Below are 19,215 nucleotides of genomic sequence, written 5' to 3'. Positions count from 1 at the left end.
CAGGAGGCATCCTTATTAGGTGCCCCAGCCACCTGCCCCAGCCACCTCAACTGGCTCCTCTCAATGCGGAGGAGCAGTGGCTCTCTTGGATGACTGAGCTTCTCACCTTATCTCTAAGGAAGTGCCCTGTCACCCTGCATAGGAAACTCATTTCAGCCACTTGTATCTAAGAACGTGTTCTTTTGGTCCTGACCCACAGTTCATGACCATAGGTGAAGAACGTAGATGGACCAGTAAATCGAGAGCTTTGCCTTTCAGCTCAGCTCCCTCTTCACCATGACGGACCGGTATAGGGTCCGCATTACGGCAGACGCTGCACCAATCGGTCCTCCACTTGGGGCAGGGTCTCATCCCCGACCCAGAAGGAGCATGCCACCCTTTTGAAATATCAAAACTGTGAAGTTAAAAATGAACCCTAAATACATACAACCATTTAATAATGTTTTATTCTATATTTCATGGTGACAGGTGCCTCCCTTGCCTCCCCGACTGCATATCATTGTTGGGGAAACGTCACCTTTGTCCATGCCCATTCTATAGCTTTGCTGTGACTGTACCTAATATGATAGATATAGATAGATATATAAATGGATACTGTATCCATCCCCGTAGGGAAATTCACACTTCCAGCAGTCTCCTTTGATGTTTATTAACAGATTAACAGGATGCCCTTGGGGGGCTTTGTTGTAGTTTAGCCACAGCGGAGTGGATCATGTCACACGCTAGTCCAAAAGTTTGTCGTCCCTGCAGCAGATGGAATCTTTGTTTCCAGGGATACACCACATCATGTTCACGTAGATAGCGAGTTCACCTCCTCTCCGCTTCCGCAGGCTTTTTTGGCTCTTTCTAGCAGCGCTCTGGATAGCTCCGGATAGCTCCGGGTAGTCCACGTTAGCGTCCGTGATGCTAGACGTGAGCCACGTTTCTATAAAACACAGCAAACTGCACTCCCTGTACGCTTTGATGTTTTTCACCAGCACAGCCAGTTCGTCGGTCTTATATGGTAGAGAGTTCACATTAACCATGATTACGGACGGTACCGAAGACTTATAACGCCGCTAGCCGCTTAGCTAGCTCCGGCTCTCCATCCACGATAGGGCCCCCTCATCATGCCGGCACGAGAATTCTTCAGGGCAAGGAGTTGATTCCTCGAATAAACACATTTTTGTGCGTTAAAACCTATACTGATAGGATAGAAAGTAATCCGTAGTTGTCAAACGGGATGAAAAACACCGAAGATAGAAGCAGACACTTACAACAATAAATCACGAAAAGTGCGAAAAAACACGAAGCTGCTGGAAAGGCTGACGCTCACGGCGGCACCGCTTTGATGTACAATTAAGTCACAGTATATGATATAATATGAGTCTCTGTAACTGGTTTTACTAAAACAAATTAATGCTATGGATGTTTCACATTCGGGTAAAAAAATCTTTATGCATTTTAATTTTCTTTTTACAGTATAGTAATAAACAGGGTGGGTGGTTGGTTGCTTGGAACGTTTAACCACTCAGGTTTGTGGGTCACCATTTTCTGTGGTGTCTCTATTGCAAGTAAAGCCTGTTGGAGCCCATCCCTCTCAAGGCCAACAAATGTAAAAAGGTTAAACTGTCGTAGTGGTTTATAGTAAACCGTTTTTTTTTTTTTTTTTGCAGTTCCTTATAAAAATCTCTAATAATCATAATAAACCCTAAAAATAATACTTTACGGGAAAAATATCACCAAAAGAAACAAAGACAGACTATCAATTCATCAAACAAGTAGAGGTAAAGTCAAGTCATGTGTTTTTGTACAAACAACTGCCCATAGAATAAAACCATCACAAACTATCACAAACCTATTTTCTTTTTACGAGGAAGCTTAACAAACGCTTTGCGCCTCCCCTGAATGAAAGGCACTCAGCCGAAAACACGAGTTATCCGTCAGTGGTCTGGCTGAGTCATTTCCAGGTCAAATGTTCAAGCTAACAGTAGCTAAATTGATCACGCCTAAGGTGTAAAACCTGCCACCAAGGGGATTTGTCGTTTTCTGTGTCGTGGCAACGTCATCGGGCGAACAAACCTGACATTGTGTGCATTCGGTCGCGGGATTATAAAATCAGGAATGCTGGGATCCCTATGTGACAAAAAAGCTAAATGGTGTGAAAGGTGACTTTAAAAGGAAAACATCTTTTCTGGTTCCGTTACCACATTTACTTACAAAACCCGCCTTGAAAAAAACCTTTTATGACTCAAATGCACCTAATAAATAAAAGGCACGCTGGCGCAGTAGAAAAACGTCAGAAGAAGTCAACAAAAACGGCTGACTATTTTTCCTAGTAAGGATGACGTTGCTTGTGAATCGTTTACTACGACATCTTGTATCCCCACAACGGATTAAGGACTTACACTATATGGAATGTTTGAATTTCTTTCAATCGATTGCCCAACAGGTTAAGAGGCTCACTGCAGGCCTTTGCAATCGCTACGCATTCCTTCTCAAAGGGATTTACCGTGCCAAAAAAAGGTGAAATAAAACTTTAATCTGTGGGTAGATTAAGTATTATTATGAATTATTACTGTCAGAAGGTCATAATTTAATGAATGATACCAATTAAGTCTTCAAAAGTATTTCCAAATTCTTAAACATGCAAATAGTGAAAACATAGTAAATGGTTTTTGCATTAAATCTACATATATATCTCTTTGATATATTCCAATTATTTTCTGAGATAATGTATTTTGTAGGCAGCTTGTCTTTGTCATCCTGAGCTGTGACATCAGCAAAGGAACAGCAGCACCCTAGCAAGCCAGTCACTACAGACGTAGAGGTTACAAGTGTTTTAAATGAAGTTTTGGTAGTTTGCTGTGGGGAGCACCTAGGCATTGTGTGACAGGTAGATGAAGTAACAGTAAAACAAAGGATGCGCAGCCAAAAAGAGGCTAACCGGCAAAAAAACACATGGACAGCCACCAAGAAGCTCTAAATGCGACCGATCAACGAAAGGAAGGGCCACCCGCGGCGGAAAAAAGCCAGGCTGGCCATGCCCAATTTCGTTGTCACAATATGTTAACCCATTTTGTAACAATGACAATAAAGGTATATTCTATTCTATTCTATTCTATTTAATTCAATTCAATTCTATTCTATTCTATTCTATTCTATTCTATTCTATTCTTTATTATTATTTTCTATTTCACTCTTAAACAGCTTCATCAAACAAATCTAAGTTATGAAATATATGTCCTTGTATTACCTTGTATTTTAAAATTGGTTTGTAAAAATAAATAGATATATAATCTGCTGCAATCTACTGATATGGATGTATGTTAGAATTATTCGGCTGATCAACGGAATCAAGTTTTCATGATAAAAATTGGGTCACTTCCTGCAGCACACTCGTGTTGAAAAACACTGGTATAATGTACTCTAATAATGTTAAATGTGGTTTGAGTGGGCCATTTTTTTTGATAACTTGGGCATTGCAGCAAAAATCTTTTTATTATTAGTAGTACTAGTAGTAGAGGCTAGCAGGCTGTTGTTTGCCCAGGTCTAGTCTATTGTGTCCGACATTATTCCTTGTTTATCTACTAGTTTAGTCCCATCTATAGATAGTCCAAACCAGAGGTCTTGCCTCAACATTTAGTCAGACCCAATGAACAATACCAGAGAGCATTTTTTTTTATCCTAAAGAATAACTTAGACTCCGTTCGCATTTTTAGTTGTGACTGTATGGAGTGGGTGGAAAGTTGTTAAAAGCATTAAAGAGTTTTTATGTGAACAGCAGAGCATGTGTGAGAGTAGGGAGTGAGACAAGTGAGTGGTTCCCTGTGTTGACTGGTGTGAGACAGGGGTGTGTGATGTCACCATGGCTGTTTAGTGTGTACATGGATGGAGTGGTGAGAGAGATGAATGCAAGAGTATTCGGCCGAGGTGTAGAGATGATCGATAACAGGGGAACGGTGTGGCAGGTAAGTAAGTTGTTGTTTGCAGATGACACAGTGCTTGTGGCTGATCCTGAGGAAACATTGAAAAGGTTGGTAATGGAGTTTAGAATGTGTGATAGGCGTAAGTTATGTGTGAATGTTGGAAAGAGTGAGGTGATAAAGTGTTCACATGATGGAGTGGGCATGGCGTTAGAAATAAGGTTGCATGGAAAGGTTCTGGAAGAAGTTGAAAGCTTTAGGTACTTGGGTTGTGATGTGAGTGCAGTTGGTGGAATGGTGTGCGAGGTATTGCACAGAGTGAATCAAGGACGCAAGGTTTTGGGTGCTCTGAGGAGAGTGATGAGCAACAAGAGTATGAGTATGGTTGTTGAGAGGGGACTGCATGAGAGTGTAATTGTGCCGACTGTGTTTTATGGTGAGAGACTTGGAGCGTGAACGCAGATTTGAGAAGGAAATTAAATTTTTTTCAGATTAAGTGTTTGAGGAGTATGTTAGGAGTGACAAGATTGGATAGATTGAGAAATGAAATTTTGAGGGACATAACTGGAGTAGTAGTGGAACTGAGCTAGCGTGTTGATAAGAGAGTACTTGGTGGACACATGGAGAGGATGGATGAGGAGCGAATGTTGTAGAGGATCTACAGAGCAGAAGTAAATGGAAGGAGACCAAGAGGAAGGAGAAATGGCACAGAATAAAGCAAACATCTTGATTTCGTTATGTACATGAAAGGGCAAAATCCTTCTTCTACTTTACAACATGCCTTTCCAATCCCTTATGTCCTAAACACATTCTTAGTCTTATCTCTCACCTCCTGTACAGTCCTATTCCTCTCCTATCCACACGTACCTGCACTTTCAGCCAATGGCCTTGGCCTTCTAAATTCAGAGTCAAGGTTTTACAAATGCACACATTTCTCAGAATGCAACTTAAGCCTTTATATTCGAAGTCTACAAGTCATTTAAACAAGAACAAACAGACTCAAAGACAATTTCTTCCCAAGGGCCGCCACCACCCTAAACTAGTGTGCATGACTAATATATATCAATAATACTATAGATCTTGCCAAATGTTTAAAAAAAAATTTGCAATACATCTAATTTATCGACTTATTCTGGGATTTTGTTACCCTTAAATGATATTGCAGTACTATAAATTGAACTATTGCAACAATGCTCAATTTTTATTTGGACTAGTATTACAATTTACGTATTACAATTTATTCTCACATTGTTTTTATCCTATTTTTCTATTTTAAGGCTTACTTACGTTTTATCCTAAAGTGCCATGCCTAATCTCATTGCAAACAATATTCACTAAGTTGTTATCACTTACAACAAAGACAATTCTATTCCATTCTATTCTATTCTATTCTATTCTATTCTATTCTATTCTATTCTCCATCCAGCCATCCATCCATTATCTGCACTGCTTATCCTCAGTAGGGTTGCGGGGGTGCTGGAGCCCATCCTAGCTATTTTCGGGCAGTGGGCAGGGGACACCCTGAACTGGTTTCCAGCCAGTCGCAGGGCACACAAAGACAGACAACTCACGCGCTCATTCACACCTAGGGACAATTTTGTCTGGCCAATTACCCTGACATGCATGTTTTTGGAATGTGGAAGGAAACCAGAGTGCTCGGAGGTAACCCACGTAAGCACGGGGAGAACATGCAAACTCCACACAGGAGGTCCGATCTCATGACCTTTTAGAACTGTGTCGCACACGGGCTAACCATTGCACCGCTGTGCTGCCCCTATTCTATTCTATTCTATTCTATTCTATTCTATTCTATTCTATTCTATTCTATTCTATTCTATTTTACTCATAGTCCAATCAGTCTGTCCTGTCATATTCCTATCCTATCCATACGTACCAGCACTCTCAAATCCACCAATTGCTCCGACTTTGATCAAATAGTCTTGAAGGTCTAAGTTTACAGATTAAAGTTTTTGCAAGTACAGTACACACATTTCTCAGAATGCAGCAAATGCTTTCGAATTAAGAGTTGAGTTTTTCCCTCAGCACAAGCAGCCCAGGACCGTGGCCACATAGGCCACTGTGTTGTTTCCCGAGGTCACCTTTCACACAGTGTCTACTCATGTTGCTCTTCTTCTCTTCTAAAATTGCAAATTGCATAACGTTGTCGACCGTCATTTACTGGGACATAAAGGATCAGTTCACTTGTTACAATTAACTTCTATCAGTCTTTAGAAATATATATTTTTAATATATTTTAAAGTATTCAATGCAACTTCACAAAATAATAATCAAGCCAATTTCATTATATCTAACTTCAAATAATTGCTAGCAACTGATATTCATTTTTAAAGCTTCTGATTTTTAGAAGGGACATTCAATACCATTTTTACTTATTCTGATATTATATTCGTGATTTATTAGTGATGCCAATGCAATATAGGAACATCTCTAGTAAATACAGAAATTAGTTTTTGATGAAATACCTTGAAATTACAATTTTTCTTTTAATTTAAAGGGACATTGCCTACTAAATGTCGCTATATTGTGTAGTGCAATACAAAATGAGTGCTAAAATGCACAATGAAGAATACAAACTACAGTTACTTGAAGTGAACAAACCATATCATTTTCTTCTCCTTTTTATTGCCTAGCCATTAATAATGGTTTTGGCTTAGTGGTGTACCTGCAGCAGCAAATGGCAGACAATTATGTCAGTTCGCTCTAGGAGAGCTTCATGTTATATCAAATAAATATACAATTTTCAACAAATGGCTAATTTAAATCCCAGTGTGCACCCTTTAGCGCCTTGTAGTGTTAAAAAAAATCATTTATTTATTGAAAAAAAAATATTTACAAAAATAAATGAAGAAAAACAGTAGCTTGGTCACTTTGAGTCTCCATAGTTTTCGGTTTCACTATACCAATGTGATGACTGCAGGCACAACAAAGACCCCTAAGAACATCTGAAAAGCTAATGGTTTGGTTCTGAAATATTTGTGACTTCTAGTTTTTTTCCTTTTAGTAGTTGACTAAGTCTATTTAACCCTTCTTCCAATTATCACCTGGTAAATACATACTAACAACATAGCAATAATAGGATGAGCTCTTATTATAGAAATGCATTTCAAACTGGTAGCCCATTCCCCTAATGATTACCAGCTTGGGCAGCACGGCAGTGGTTAGCACGTGTCCTGAATGAAGTTTGCCTGGGTTTCCTCCAGGCACTCCGGTTTCCTCCCGCATTCCAAAAACATGCATTTTAGGTTAATTGGCCTGTCCAAATTCTCTAAATGTGTGAATGAGCGAGTGAGTTGTCTGTCTCTTTGTGCCCTGCGACTGGCTCGCAACCATTTCAGGGTTCTCTGTCCACTGCCCGAAGATACCTGGCATGGGCTCCAGCACCCCCGTGACCCTACTGAGGATGAGCGGTGCAGATAATGGATGGATGGATAGCTTTCAGCTTCAAAAGGGTTGGAGACCCCTGCCCTGCACACTACAGGGACATCTAGTTGTCAAAAAGTACATAGTGTCCCTTTAAAATACATGCACTTTTATATAATACTGATGTATTTCAAATCAATATTGTTTTTTTTTTTAAAGAATACGTTTTTTACCACTAGGAAGCAATACTTAATATACATTGTCACTTTAAAAGAACATTGATGTATTTATTAATCATATACTTTGTAATATGTGGCACCTGATTGTAAAGCAGGCACTTATCGGTAACTGCTTAACCTTAAAATAGGGGAGTCAATACTGATCAGGGTTGGGTAGGGTTACTTTAACTGGATTACTTTCCATTACTTTTGGATTACTCAAATACTAAATATGCTAATAAAAGACAAAAGAAACCAAATATGAATAAAATTACGAAATTTTGTGCAGGCGTGGGGAGTAACGGAATACATGGAACGGCAAATGGCAAGCTGTTTGGATTTATTTTCATTTTGTTTCTGTCGCATTTTATGTTAGTTTTGCCGGAGATCAAAGAGATCAAAGCCAGGAGAGAAAGTTTACCACGTGTTGTGAGTCATAATTTTATTCATATTTAGTTTCTTTTGTCTTTTATTAGCATATTTGGTATTGGAGTTATCCAAAAGTAATTGAAAGCAATCCAGTTAAAGTAACGCTACCCAACCCTGATCCTGATACCTGGATTTAATATTGACTCATTCCAAATCTTTTATCAACACGCTTAATAACAGTAGTATCTCATTATTGAAATTTAGTGACTTATATCAATATCTCCAATTCCTATTTTTTTTATTTACCTATGTATTTATAACGAATGGTGAATGAATGGCCGTCTTTGAAACGTACGCGAGTGTCACCTCGTGGCCAAAGTGCGCCACGTTCACTTACAGATTAACAGTCACGGCACGGCTCAAATGAACAAACTACGTTTGGGAGGAAAAGAAGAAAATAAATTATGCAAACATCACAGAGGATTATGCACATTTCGGAAGAGTGTGCGCATGCCCGTGTGTATATGCGCACAAAGCGACCCCTCCCTAGGATGTGATAATAAACAGGGGACGTTTCCATTCAGCCTATCGGATTCCGGGATGCAATATACGCGTCCAAATGAAAAAAAAAGATCGTCAGTGGCCGCACTAATCCGAGTCCATCCTTTTTATCTGGGGACTGGGAGCAGGTCCGATCATTATGGGACAGCGGAGTGCTGGAGATACGCCATGCGGATGCTATTCCCGTAGATGAGAGGGCGCAAAAGAGTCAGGCGCGGTGCGTAAAAGCGGGCCAAAATGTTCCTCGTCTTGGCCTTGTGGTTTTACGCAGCCACTGGTGGACTTTTCTCGTCGGTGAGTGGCTGCCCGTCGCAGTGCAGCTGTTTCTACCACAATTTGAGTGACGGATCCAAGGCCAGGTAAGCCACCTGGAATTAAGCCCTGGTGCGCTTTTACGCATGAGCACACGCCATCTCCATCTTTTCTCGTAGAGGCCCCTTTGCAGGAGTGTCTTTCAAATGAACTTTCGAGTCGGCGTTTGGCACACTTTACCTTTTCAATGGCAGAAACACAACGTCATTTGAAAACAAATGTTTCCTAAATTTGCATAACCAGTGCTGGATTGGAAATGACTTCGTGTAAGTTTTATTAAATAATTGTAATGATTAGGCAGATAAAATATAATACACTTTTCATTGCAATTTACCTGCAAATATCATTTAACCTCTGGTTGGTTCCATTTTATAGTAAATCTTTGTACTTATTCATAGAGTTTACATGTAGGGCGGCAGAGTGGTTGAGTGGTTAACGCATCTACGGCTCATTTCTGAGGTCAAATCCAGCTATAAGCCTTCCTGTGCGGAGTGTCCATCTTCTCCCCGTAGTTGTGTGGGTTTCTACCGAGCACTCTGGTTTCCTAGCTTGGATGGGCTCCGGCACCCTTGCGACCCTAGTGAGGATAAGTGGTGCAGATAATGGATGGATGCATGGGTCTGATCTAGGAAAGGCCATACAATTTAAAGTAATATAGGGATTTTTTTTCGATATTTTTAACAACTTTTTGACCCATGGACAAAAGGAGGGTTAAGTCTCACAAAAGTTGAATTTGGACATACAGTAATATAAGTATAACAATTGTACCTTTAATGGAATCTTACCAACATCACCAGGCACCTTGATTGGTGTTTTAACCTATGTTTTAAATTTCAGACAGCCATACAAAGTTTGAAAATGTCTCCAAGGTCAATTGTTAGCAGTAAGCCCTGCAACCTCTGAATTAGGATTTATTTAAATTTGTAGATTGATTCATTAATTCCCTTTTCATCTTAATTTATTCAGTTAGTCCCTGCTCGAGATGCGCTACAGACCATGGAAAACCGATGTGCAGTAAAAATAGTTCCTGGAAGTGAAAAGCATGTTGTTTTTTTCCCCAAGTTTTTCCCCCAGAACTTTAGTTAAAAGTTGTGTTAAAATAGGCTTAAGAGAGAGATTACAAAAGGCATATTTTATAATAATCTCCTGTTTGTTTTTGTTGCAAGTAACATGAATTAACTTTTATCTCAAAGCATGATTGACTGTATAGGTCGCTTAAGGTCCCCATACTTTCAGTTGGAAAACCTTTGATACATTTGCAGTGCGATAATAAATAAAACATGCACCAAAAGGTAACAAATCTAAATGTATCCTAGGTTGTTGGATCTCTTCATATTTAAACATATTTCAACCAACCTCCTAAAAAGTAAAGTCTGATGATTTCAATTGGACATAAAGCCACATGCTGTGAGCCATGGCACAACGCACTTTGTTTACACTCAGACGCACTTTGATGTACATATACAACAACCATTATATGTAGACAGTGTTTTCCCTTTTGTTTATTCATATTTAATAGTATTTTTATCATATCCTAGTTTAAACTTTATTCATCAACATTGTACATCGGGGTTGTAAAGAAAAGGTCAATGGCATTTTTATGCTCATGATATTGAAGGCAACTTGAATCTTGATCTTTTTAATAATGTTCCTCTTTTAATATGCAAAGTAATCCTTATTTTCTCAGTAAATACTAAATATCACGGTTCAAGGTGTTTCAAATAATAAAGGGAATTCTAATAGTTTTTTCAACAAAAGATGACAGTGGCTGACCTTCTTGGAGCAACAATAATGACATCAAATCGATGGAAAAGATTGGTTTATTTGATAGGGTATATTCAGGCTAGTGGCTGGTGCTCCCCAATTTACATTTATTGAACTTTATTAAACTTTATTTTAGTGTATTATACTGCAGATTAGCATTGCATATCATGTTATGGCATAATCCCGCTGCAGATCTCATCCCAATGTAATATATTCTATTGTATCGTGAATACAATTGCTGGTTTTACTTTTTTATGGTATCGCAATGCTTTTCTGTCTCCAAGGAGCGTAATTTGCAACGACCCCGAAATTTCACTGGTACCCGTTGGCTTCCCGGCCGACACGTCCAAGCTGCGCATCGAGAAGACGGCCATCCAGCGGATCCCAAGTGAAGCCTTCAGCTACCTCTCGGGCTTGGAGTTCCTGTGGATGTCCTTCAACGCGCTGTCCGTGCTGGGGACCGACAGTTTCCGCGGACTCTTCAACCTGGAGGAGCTGCGTCTGGACGGCAATTCCCTAGCCGCCTTTCCCTGGGAGTCGCTAGGCGACATGCCCAGTTTGAGGCTCCTTGACTTGCACAACAACCAGCTCACCTCACTTCCGACCGAGGCCAACTCGCACATAAGGAACCTCACCTACCTGGATCTGTCTAGCAACAGTTTGCTGACATTGCCCAGCTCTGTGTTGGCCAACTGGCTTGCGGCTAAACCCGTTCAAGGACCGGAGAGCTCCAAAATGATTCTGGGTGAGCAAAATTTTGATCACTGGCCCCAAAAAAACCCTAAAGAAAATTTTATTTTTGTTATTATTTTGACAACGCGTTTTATAATATTTTTTTCTAACTTACATTAGACTCGAATAAAAAAAAGTCGGATTAAAAATAACCAAGTATGGATGAATTGTAACCCAGTCCGACTCAAACTATGACTAATGCAAAAGACACTGAAGTTTCCAGATAAGCCATCAATTTGACCCAATTTTTTTGGTTATCCTCAGAAAAATGAAAATACCCTAAAAAGCCATCAATTATTTTGACTAATTAACTTAGGCAGAAAAAAACTATTACTTTAAAGATGCTTGATATAATTTTTCTACTCACTGACGCCATCTTCAGGCTTATATCATTTTTGCAGTTACTGTCAAACTCTTTAAGTTGCACGTGGAAGTACGTGCATTTCTTAGAACTGCTTGAATAAGCTCCTTTTTTTCATATAATTTGGGGGTTTGGGGCAGCACTACAGCACCGTTTTGAAGTCATGGGATCAAAACCAGCTACCAGCCTTCCTGTGCGGAGTTTGTATGTTCTCCCAGTGCTTGCGTGAGTTTCCTCCAGCCATTCAGGTTTCCTCCGACATTCCAAAACCATGCATGTCTGGTTAATTGGCTGGACCAAATTGTCCCTAGGTGGGAATGAGAAATTTGAATTGTCTGTTTCTGTGTGCCCTGCTGGCAACTAATTGAGGGTGATCCCTGCCCACTACCCGAAGACGCCAGGGATGGGCTTTCAGCACCCCTGCGACCCTTTTCAAGATAAGCAGTGCAGACAATTCCCCGGATGAATAATGGGGGGGTTTGGGTTTGCGTTTGAAGTGCATTTAAATCATGCCTTACTTTATACTATTTACTACACTTACAAAAAACTGTGATGATAAGCATAAAGCCACTCTCTAACCTCCTTACCTTCTACCCCATTTCCTCCTACCTAATCCATTGTGTGTCCCGAACAGCTTTGCTAAAAGCAAGATAAAAGCAGATAGGCACAGTTGGGAAACGTTATAAAGGCTCCTTGAACTCAGTTTGGCACAGTCAACACATACTTTAAAGAGCAAATATTTACTTTTAGCTTTTTAAGGACTCCTCAAACGGTGCACCCCAACTTTAATATTCAATTCATCCAATTAATAAAATTATAATTTATCCGTCCATCCATTATCAGCACAGCTTATCATCAGTATGATTTTGGGGGCCCTGGAGCCCATTCCAGACATCTTCGGAGGGCGGGCAGGGGACACCCTGAACTGGTTGCCAGCTAGTCGTAGGGCACATTGAGACAGATAACTCAATCACTCAATTTGGACGAGACAGTTATTCTGACATGCATGGCTTTGGAATGTGGGGGGAAACCCGAGTCCCTGGAGGACACCCACGCAAGCACGGGAAGAACATGCAAACTCCGCACAGGAAGCTTGTAGCTGGATTTGAACCCATGACCTCAGAACTGTGCCGCGGACGCGCTAAACACAATGATTAGAAAGTTATAAGAAAATTGTCAGTTGATGAACCAATATGTAACTGTACTTATAGAAATCATTCAATAATTTGTTTGCGCATACTCTTAGACAACCATACATTTGGAAAATGCCCCGCATACAACTCAAAACCTTCAATTCGAATTACAAAATAACCACAATGACTAACTTGACATGCCTGGTGTCAAATCTGGGCTCGCAGAATAGTAATGACATCTTGTGAAATTTGTAATTCATTGATTTGCCTGTCATTGAACACAAATAGGGCAGCACGGCGGCGCAGTGGATAGCGCGTGTGGGGCACAGGAGGTGTGGGTTCAAATCCAGCTACGGGACTTCCTGTGCGGAGTTTGTATGTTCTCCCCGTGCTTGCGTGGGTTTCCTCCGGGCACTCTGGTTTCCTCGCACATTCCAAAGACATGCATTTCAGGTGGATTGGCTGGTCCAAATTGTCCCTAGGTGTGAATGAGCGAGCGAGTTGTCTCTCCCTGTGTGCCCTGCAATTGGCTGGCAACCGGTTCAGGGTGTCCCCTGCCCGATGCCCGCTGATTGCTGGGATGGGCTCCAGCACCCCCGCGACCCTACTGAGGATAAGCGGTGCAGCTAATGAGATGAGATAAACACAAATAATGTGCACTTTTTAATGAGGTAATACAAAACAAATATGATCAAAAACACAATTTTATCGTCGTTTTATGGGGGAAATAGTATTAAAATTGTATATAATCAATAGCAATTACAAATTTGTTTGTGGAAACACAAAGAAAACATTTTGCTTTAAAAAACAAAATGTCTGAATCCCCCCAAAATATTGATAATTTTGACATGCCACAATACAATATTTAGGGTACTATTTCTACTTCCAACTGCTTAATGTGGAGATTACGATTTGAAACAAACTTCTGTAGGACGACATTTTCTCTAATTATTTAGTAGTAACTCATCTCTTCATTGTAGTAACGGTGATAAGTTTTTTCGATTGAGGATTTTTTAAAAAGAATGTGACGAAAAATCTAAACTTATCACATACTTTGGTATAACCCCAAGCACGAAAGATACACACTGGTTTATCAAATACTGTAATCCCTAGTTTGTTATAGGTAATAGTGATCAGGCCCCACTCAAATATCTCCCCACCCATTTTTCAAGCTGTAGCAGTAATAATATTATTAATAATATATCATAACAGCAAAAAAGAGCCATGCCTGTACCTCGTCACAGCAGTATACGATTAGGGATGATGGGTAGCAGCCGCATGAGTGCAGTTCACTTTTAGGTGGAAAGAACGGCAAAAAAAAAGACGCTCGGTCCAACAAAAATGCGCTCTGTCGGCTCCGCTCGCACCTATATAAAATTGAGGATAATAAATCTCTGTCGCATGAGTGCAGTTAATTGACACGGGAATACAGTAACGTCAAAACAAGCGCCGCTCGGAGATAGTGGATAACAGTTGCACAAGTGAAATTCCTTTTTGATTGACAGACCGGCAAAAAAAGCGCAATATGCGATTGGGGATAATGGATTGCATATATTTTTCAACCCACCATGAACAATAGCAAGGGATTACAGTATACCCTTGTTTACCGCAGGGGTTGCGTTCTAAAAAGGACCTTAGACACTGAATAAAGAAAGAAAGTAGAAACTCTTATATATTTTTTTACAATCATCCTTCAAATAAATACTCTCTTTTTTCACTGAAACCATAGAACAAACACTTTTTACAGGCTTGTTTAACAATTATAAGAAATTCTGTATACAAATGTCATTTTTTGCAAACAATTAAGAGCAAAACAAAAGTATCCTTTGCCCGCCCATTTCAAATGTATCATTGTGGTCTTTATCCATTAAAGGCCCCTAAATATAAACCCATAAAGTGATACCTCTCCTTACCAGCTTAATACGTTCAAGGATCATGCTTGTAGCTGGAATTGCTCGTGTACTGATCACATTTTTCCGATATGAAAGAATTAAAAACAAATTGGTCTGCCCTCGTCCTCCCCAAAGCTTACAAGTTAACCCTAAATAGCTTTATAATTCATCCTCCTTATTACTAATGATACATTCAAATAACAGTCAAATATAAAAAAATATTGCTATAAGAGAAATGATATGTTTAGAATAAAATAAAATGCGAGTTTTCTACATAGTCTGCCTTGCTATGAGTAAATAGGTGCCGCATTGTGTTATTGAGATTTATCATTGCTTAATAACGAGATTTGCTATCATTAATAAGGTGAGAAATTTGAGGGGGGTAACAGGTGGAAGATCGAGACTGTCAATGATACAAAATCACATACTATTCACTTGATATTCAAGTTACTGCAACTTTAAATGAACGTACACACAAAACTGTTTTACAACATGAATTTTGTTGTTGTTGCCTGTAGTAATTTGTGAGCACAAACTGAACGAGCTGATGCTGGCAATGAGCAGTCCTGAGCGGCTAATGGGGACATTTGGGACTGCTCATAAAACTTGTACACTAAATTTACCATATTTAGATGTGCTTGTATGAAGAGTTACAACTGTAAAAACCAATACTGAGAAAAGCTCTTTGAGTTTCACATGTAAAAGTGCTGGATTCTGACCTGACAGCAGAACCTGACCTTGATCACCAATCTCCTCATCATTGCCGTGGTCATGGTTTAATTTATGAATTAAATGTTAATCCTCTTACAAGATTAACATCCTCCACATTGGCCATCTGCAATTGGCGCCACTGGATCGCCACAACCTTCATCACCTGTAAACCTCCTCTCAGGTCTGCACGACAACCCGTGGAACTGCGACTGTCGTCTGTACGACCTGGTTCAGTTCCAGAAGTCTCCGACCTTGACCGTGGCATTCATCGACACTAGGCTTCGCTGCTCAGCCCCCGAAAGTGTCTCGGGCGTTCTGTTCAGCGACGCCGAATTGAGACGCTGCCAGCCTCCACAGATCCATACTGCCGTGGCACGGGTACGCAGCGCAGTGGGGAATAACGTGCTGCTACGATGCGGGACCATAGGGGTACCCATTCCGGACCTGACGTGGCGGCGGGCAGATAAACGGGCCCTGAATGGAACAGGTGAGTCTTATTGTTGGTCTGATTGTGTTTGATTGGGAACTTAAAAAACAGATAAGAAGGGTCAAATTATATGTTTATGTATTCAGACGGGGTGAAGCAGTATGTGGCTTTTTAGAAAAAGTAATTTTGCTTTGCTTGTTTAAGTTGAGTAAATTGCTGCATCTTTCGCTTTGGCGCCATCCAGTGGCATCTGTGGGACAGTAAACTAATTAAGTCAGTAGCAGGGTTTATAAATCCAAGTATAAATCCAATCAAAATTTATTATAAATACTTTTCAGAAAGAAAAATGCCACTTATAAGGCTGTATAAAAACAGTCAATGTACAATTAGAGCGAATCCCCCTTTTCCCAAAACGTAAAACTCACACACAAGGGGGATGTATGGAGAATGGATGAAAGGAGGAAAACAAGAATAAAGAGAGAAAAAAACAAACAAACAAAGAAAGAAAGCAAACAAGCATGCAAACCAGCAAGAAAGGAAGAAAGAAAGAAAGAAAGAAAGAAAGAAAGAAAGAAAGAAAGAAAGAAAGAAAGAAAAAAAGAAAAAAGCAAGAAAGAAAGAAAGAAAGGGAAGATTGAAGGAAAGAGGAGAAGCAAAATCAAAGAAGAATTAGAACCGATGAATGGAAGAAAAGAAAGAAGGGAGGAAGGATGGAAGGAAGGAAGGAAGGAATGTAGAATGGAAGGGAGGAAAAAGGGAAGGAAGGAAGACAGGTAGGAAAGGAAGGAAGGAAAGAAGGAAGACATACATGACAAAAAAAATATATTGTCGGACCAGAAGCATGATGCAAAAAAAGTTCCGGACTCCATTGCAAATTTACAAGCCAACAAATAGAAGTATGACAATAATTAACCCTCAAGACTTGGGGTGTCTCAAACTCACATTGATATTCAATATGGGTCCGGTATTAGCCCCCCAAAACAGAATCATATTTGATCTCATTTACTCCACCATTTTCAATATTGACTCTGAAATTCTCTTTTCAATTTCAATCCAAATTTCTTGTCCATTTCTTCAATCCTGCAACGCTTTAGTGTAATATTCACATACAGCGTGGTAAAAGCAATGGTTTATACGAAGGATTTCGGGTTTTTTTGTGTTGAACAACCTGAATTTGAAAGGAGCACGACTAAAATTAAGATTGATAACGGTAAACTGATTTAGATTTTGGGAACCATAATTGTGCAACTTCAAACTGTGTTTCACCCAGTTTTGGTTAGAAAAAATAGGACTGAAGACAACATCAGGGGCCTAGTTGTGTAGGTACACACCCACTCAAGCATTTGAAGCAGATGAACAGACCACTAAAATGTCAAGCTGTTATTTAGAAACCAAAAAATCAAATCCCAAACTAATATTATATGTTTCTTTTCACAGTCCAGCAAGAAACATCCAAAGACGGTATCACCTGGTCTATACTGAGTGTTCCAGCCGTGTCCTATCGTGATTCTGGGAAATACATATGCAAGGCGACAAACTACGCTGGAAATGCAGAAGCAGTCATTTCCTTGGTTGTATCTAATACCCCAAAACCCGAAAACAACCAAACCAGTAACGAAAAGAAGGCCAAAGTCAAAAAATCCAATCCAGTGGGAAAAGCAGCCTATCAGGAGAAACTGGTGGCGCGCTATGTTGTGCCGACCTCACCCCCTACTTTTCCAGTCCCTGGTCCTCCACCTGTAGTTCCTGACCCAGGTTTGGAGAGTTCCACTTTTTTTCCGGACACAGCTGTGTCGTCCAATGCGGACATGTTGCTGGATCTGGAGAAGACCAACCTTAGCAATCTGGCTGCGAACACGTCATCCCTTCAGCAGGACCCGGACAGGGTGGTTCGTTCCGTGAAGGTTGTAGGAGACACAGACAATACAATTTCCCTCAACTGGCGAGCTCCCAAGGCCAAGAATACAACCACATTCAGTGTGCTGTATGCCGTGTTTGGGGAGCGAGACATGCGGAAGATCAACGTGGAAGCGGGCCAGAACAGGGTGATGATCGAAGGCCTGGTTCCAAGGACCAAGTACATCGCCTGCGTTTGCGTGAGGGGGCTTATCCCCAGGAAGGAACAGTGTGTGATATTCTCCACTGACGAGGCAGCCAGCGCCACGGGAACCCAGAAGCTGATAAACGTGATTGTGATCACGGTGGCCTGCATCATCGCTGTGCCCCTCACCGTCATCGTGTGTTGTGGTGCCCTCAAAAGACGCATCCAGAAGTACTGGGGGAAAAAATCCAAGGACATTCAAGATTCTTATGTGACTTTTGAGACCCTGTCACCAGGGACCAAGGCGAAAGGCTTGGAAGGGGAATACTTGAACAGACTCAACCCAGAAGAGTCCAACAGGCTGCTTTCGGCCCGCTCAAGCCTGGACTCAGAGGCCACAGCTAAAATTGAAGGACAGCCTAATGAGTACTTCTGCTGACGTCACGCTCCAGCTCCGGCTCCTCCACCACGCCACCTCCCACGTGCTTACCCAACGCCTCCTCCTCCCCCGCCGTGTCCCAGTCCCAGTCATCGATCTTATCCCCACCCGGAACCTCAATTTCACTCGCATCTGTATCCCCAGCACCGAACTCACATTCAGTCCCGGTCGAACCCTGACATGAGTCGCCCCGCCGGCCACACGCCCTGGGATTCCCCACCTCCTATCCCCCCTCGCTGGATCATGCCTCCGACTCCACCTCCACCCCGAGCCAATTTCTATCAAAGGACCTTTGCGCGCTGCACCATCATGGAAATATCTGTCTAATATCTATCCATTATCTGGATATCTTCATAGTTTATCAACCACTTTTATTTTGGGAAAATTCTGTGGTTTATATCACTTTGCATTGGCTTTGAAGAAACAGGCTGATCCTACCTAAATGGGAAAATATGACTAACACTCCACTGTCAATATGTATGTGTCTGATTTCTAAATGCTTGTATGGACAACGTACACTTACATACGCGGTCAAGTCTGTGCCTCTGTACATATCGGTCATACGTTCTCAGAGGAGATACATACTTGTATATACACACACGCAGGCATGGCGAATGCACACAAGCTGGAGCTGGAGACAAGTGCAGAAAGAACTGAACTATGACGCAGTGTAAATAAAAAAACATTTTTACTCCCCCTTTCTTCATGTGTTTGTTTTGCACCACCTGAAGGTACCCTTAACCACAATATTACATTATTTATTCAGATGAGGATAAAAATCGAGTTGAATAAATATTTGTATATCTACATTCAGTTAATGAACAATGTGGTCTTTTTATGGTTTCACCTGTGATGTTTACCTGCTTGTAGTTGTTTTCACTTAAAGCGTCAAAATCAACGTTAAAAGAGCAGATTGGGTAATGTCCTCTAGGAGCCACTTTCAATCCCTTACTAAAAGTGGGCGTCACC

At 40.7% G+C, this 19,215-nt stretch overlaps 1 protein-coding gene across 1 annotated transcript; it reads left to right on the top strand.

Moving 5' to 3' along the window:
* The first annotated feature begins 8,480 nt into the window (after positions 1-8,480).
* On the top strand, positions 8,481-19,055 carry lrit1a (leucine-rich repeat, immunoglobulin-like and transmembrane domains 1a). The gene is made up of 4 exons (XM_088351084.1): positions 8,481-8,793; positions 10,795-11,255; positions 15,521-15,826; positions 17,204-19,055. Exons 1-4 carry the CDS (start codon positions 8,672-8,674, stop codon positions 18,244-18,246), a joined length of 1,932 nt encoding a protein of 643 aa, XP_088207210.1. The 5' UTR covers positions 8,481-8,671; the 3' UTR covers positions 18,247-19,055.
* Positions 19,056-19,215: the final 160 nt, after the last annotated feature.

This window comes from Urocampus carinirostris, chromosome 13 (assembly GCF_059441175.1).
Source record: "Urocampus carinirostris isolate Australia breed hairy pipefish chromosome 13, RoL_Ucar_1.0, whole genome shotgun sequence".
NCBI classification, from domain to species: domain Eukaryota; kingdom Metazoa; phylum Chordata; class Actinopteri; order Syngnathiformes; family Syngnathidae; genus Urocampus; species Urocampus carinirostris.
This window is presented reverse-complemented; position numbering and strand designations above follow the sequence as displayed.

Excerpts from the sequence above, each read along its gene's own strand:
- lrit1a (XM_088351084.1), top strand. The coding sequence starts at position 8,672 with ATGTTCCTCGTCTTGGCCTTGTGGTTTTACGCAGCCACTGGTGGACTT. Across the intron at positions 8,794-10,794 it reads AGTGACGGATCCAAGGCCAG|GAGCGTAATTTGCAACGACC; the intron begins GTAAGCCACCTG and ends TCTGTCTCCAAG. Across the intron at positions 11,256-15,520 it reads GAGCTCCAAAATGATTCTGG|GTCTGCACGACAACCCGTGG; the intron begins GTGAGCAAAATT and ends ACCTCCTCTCAG.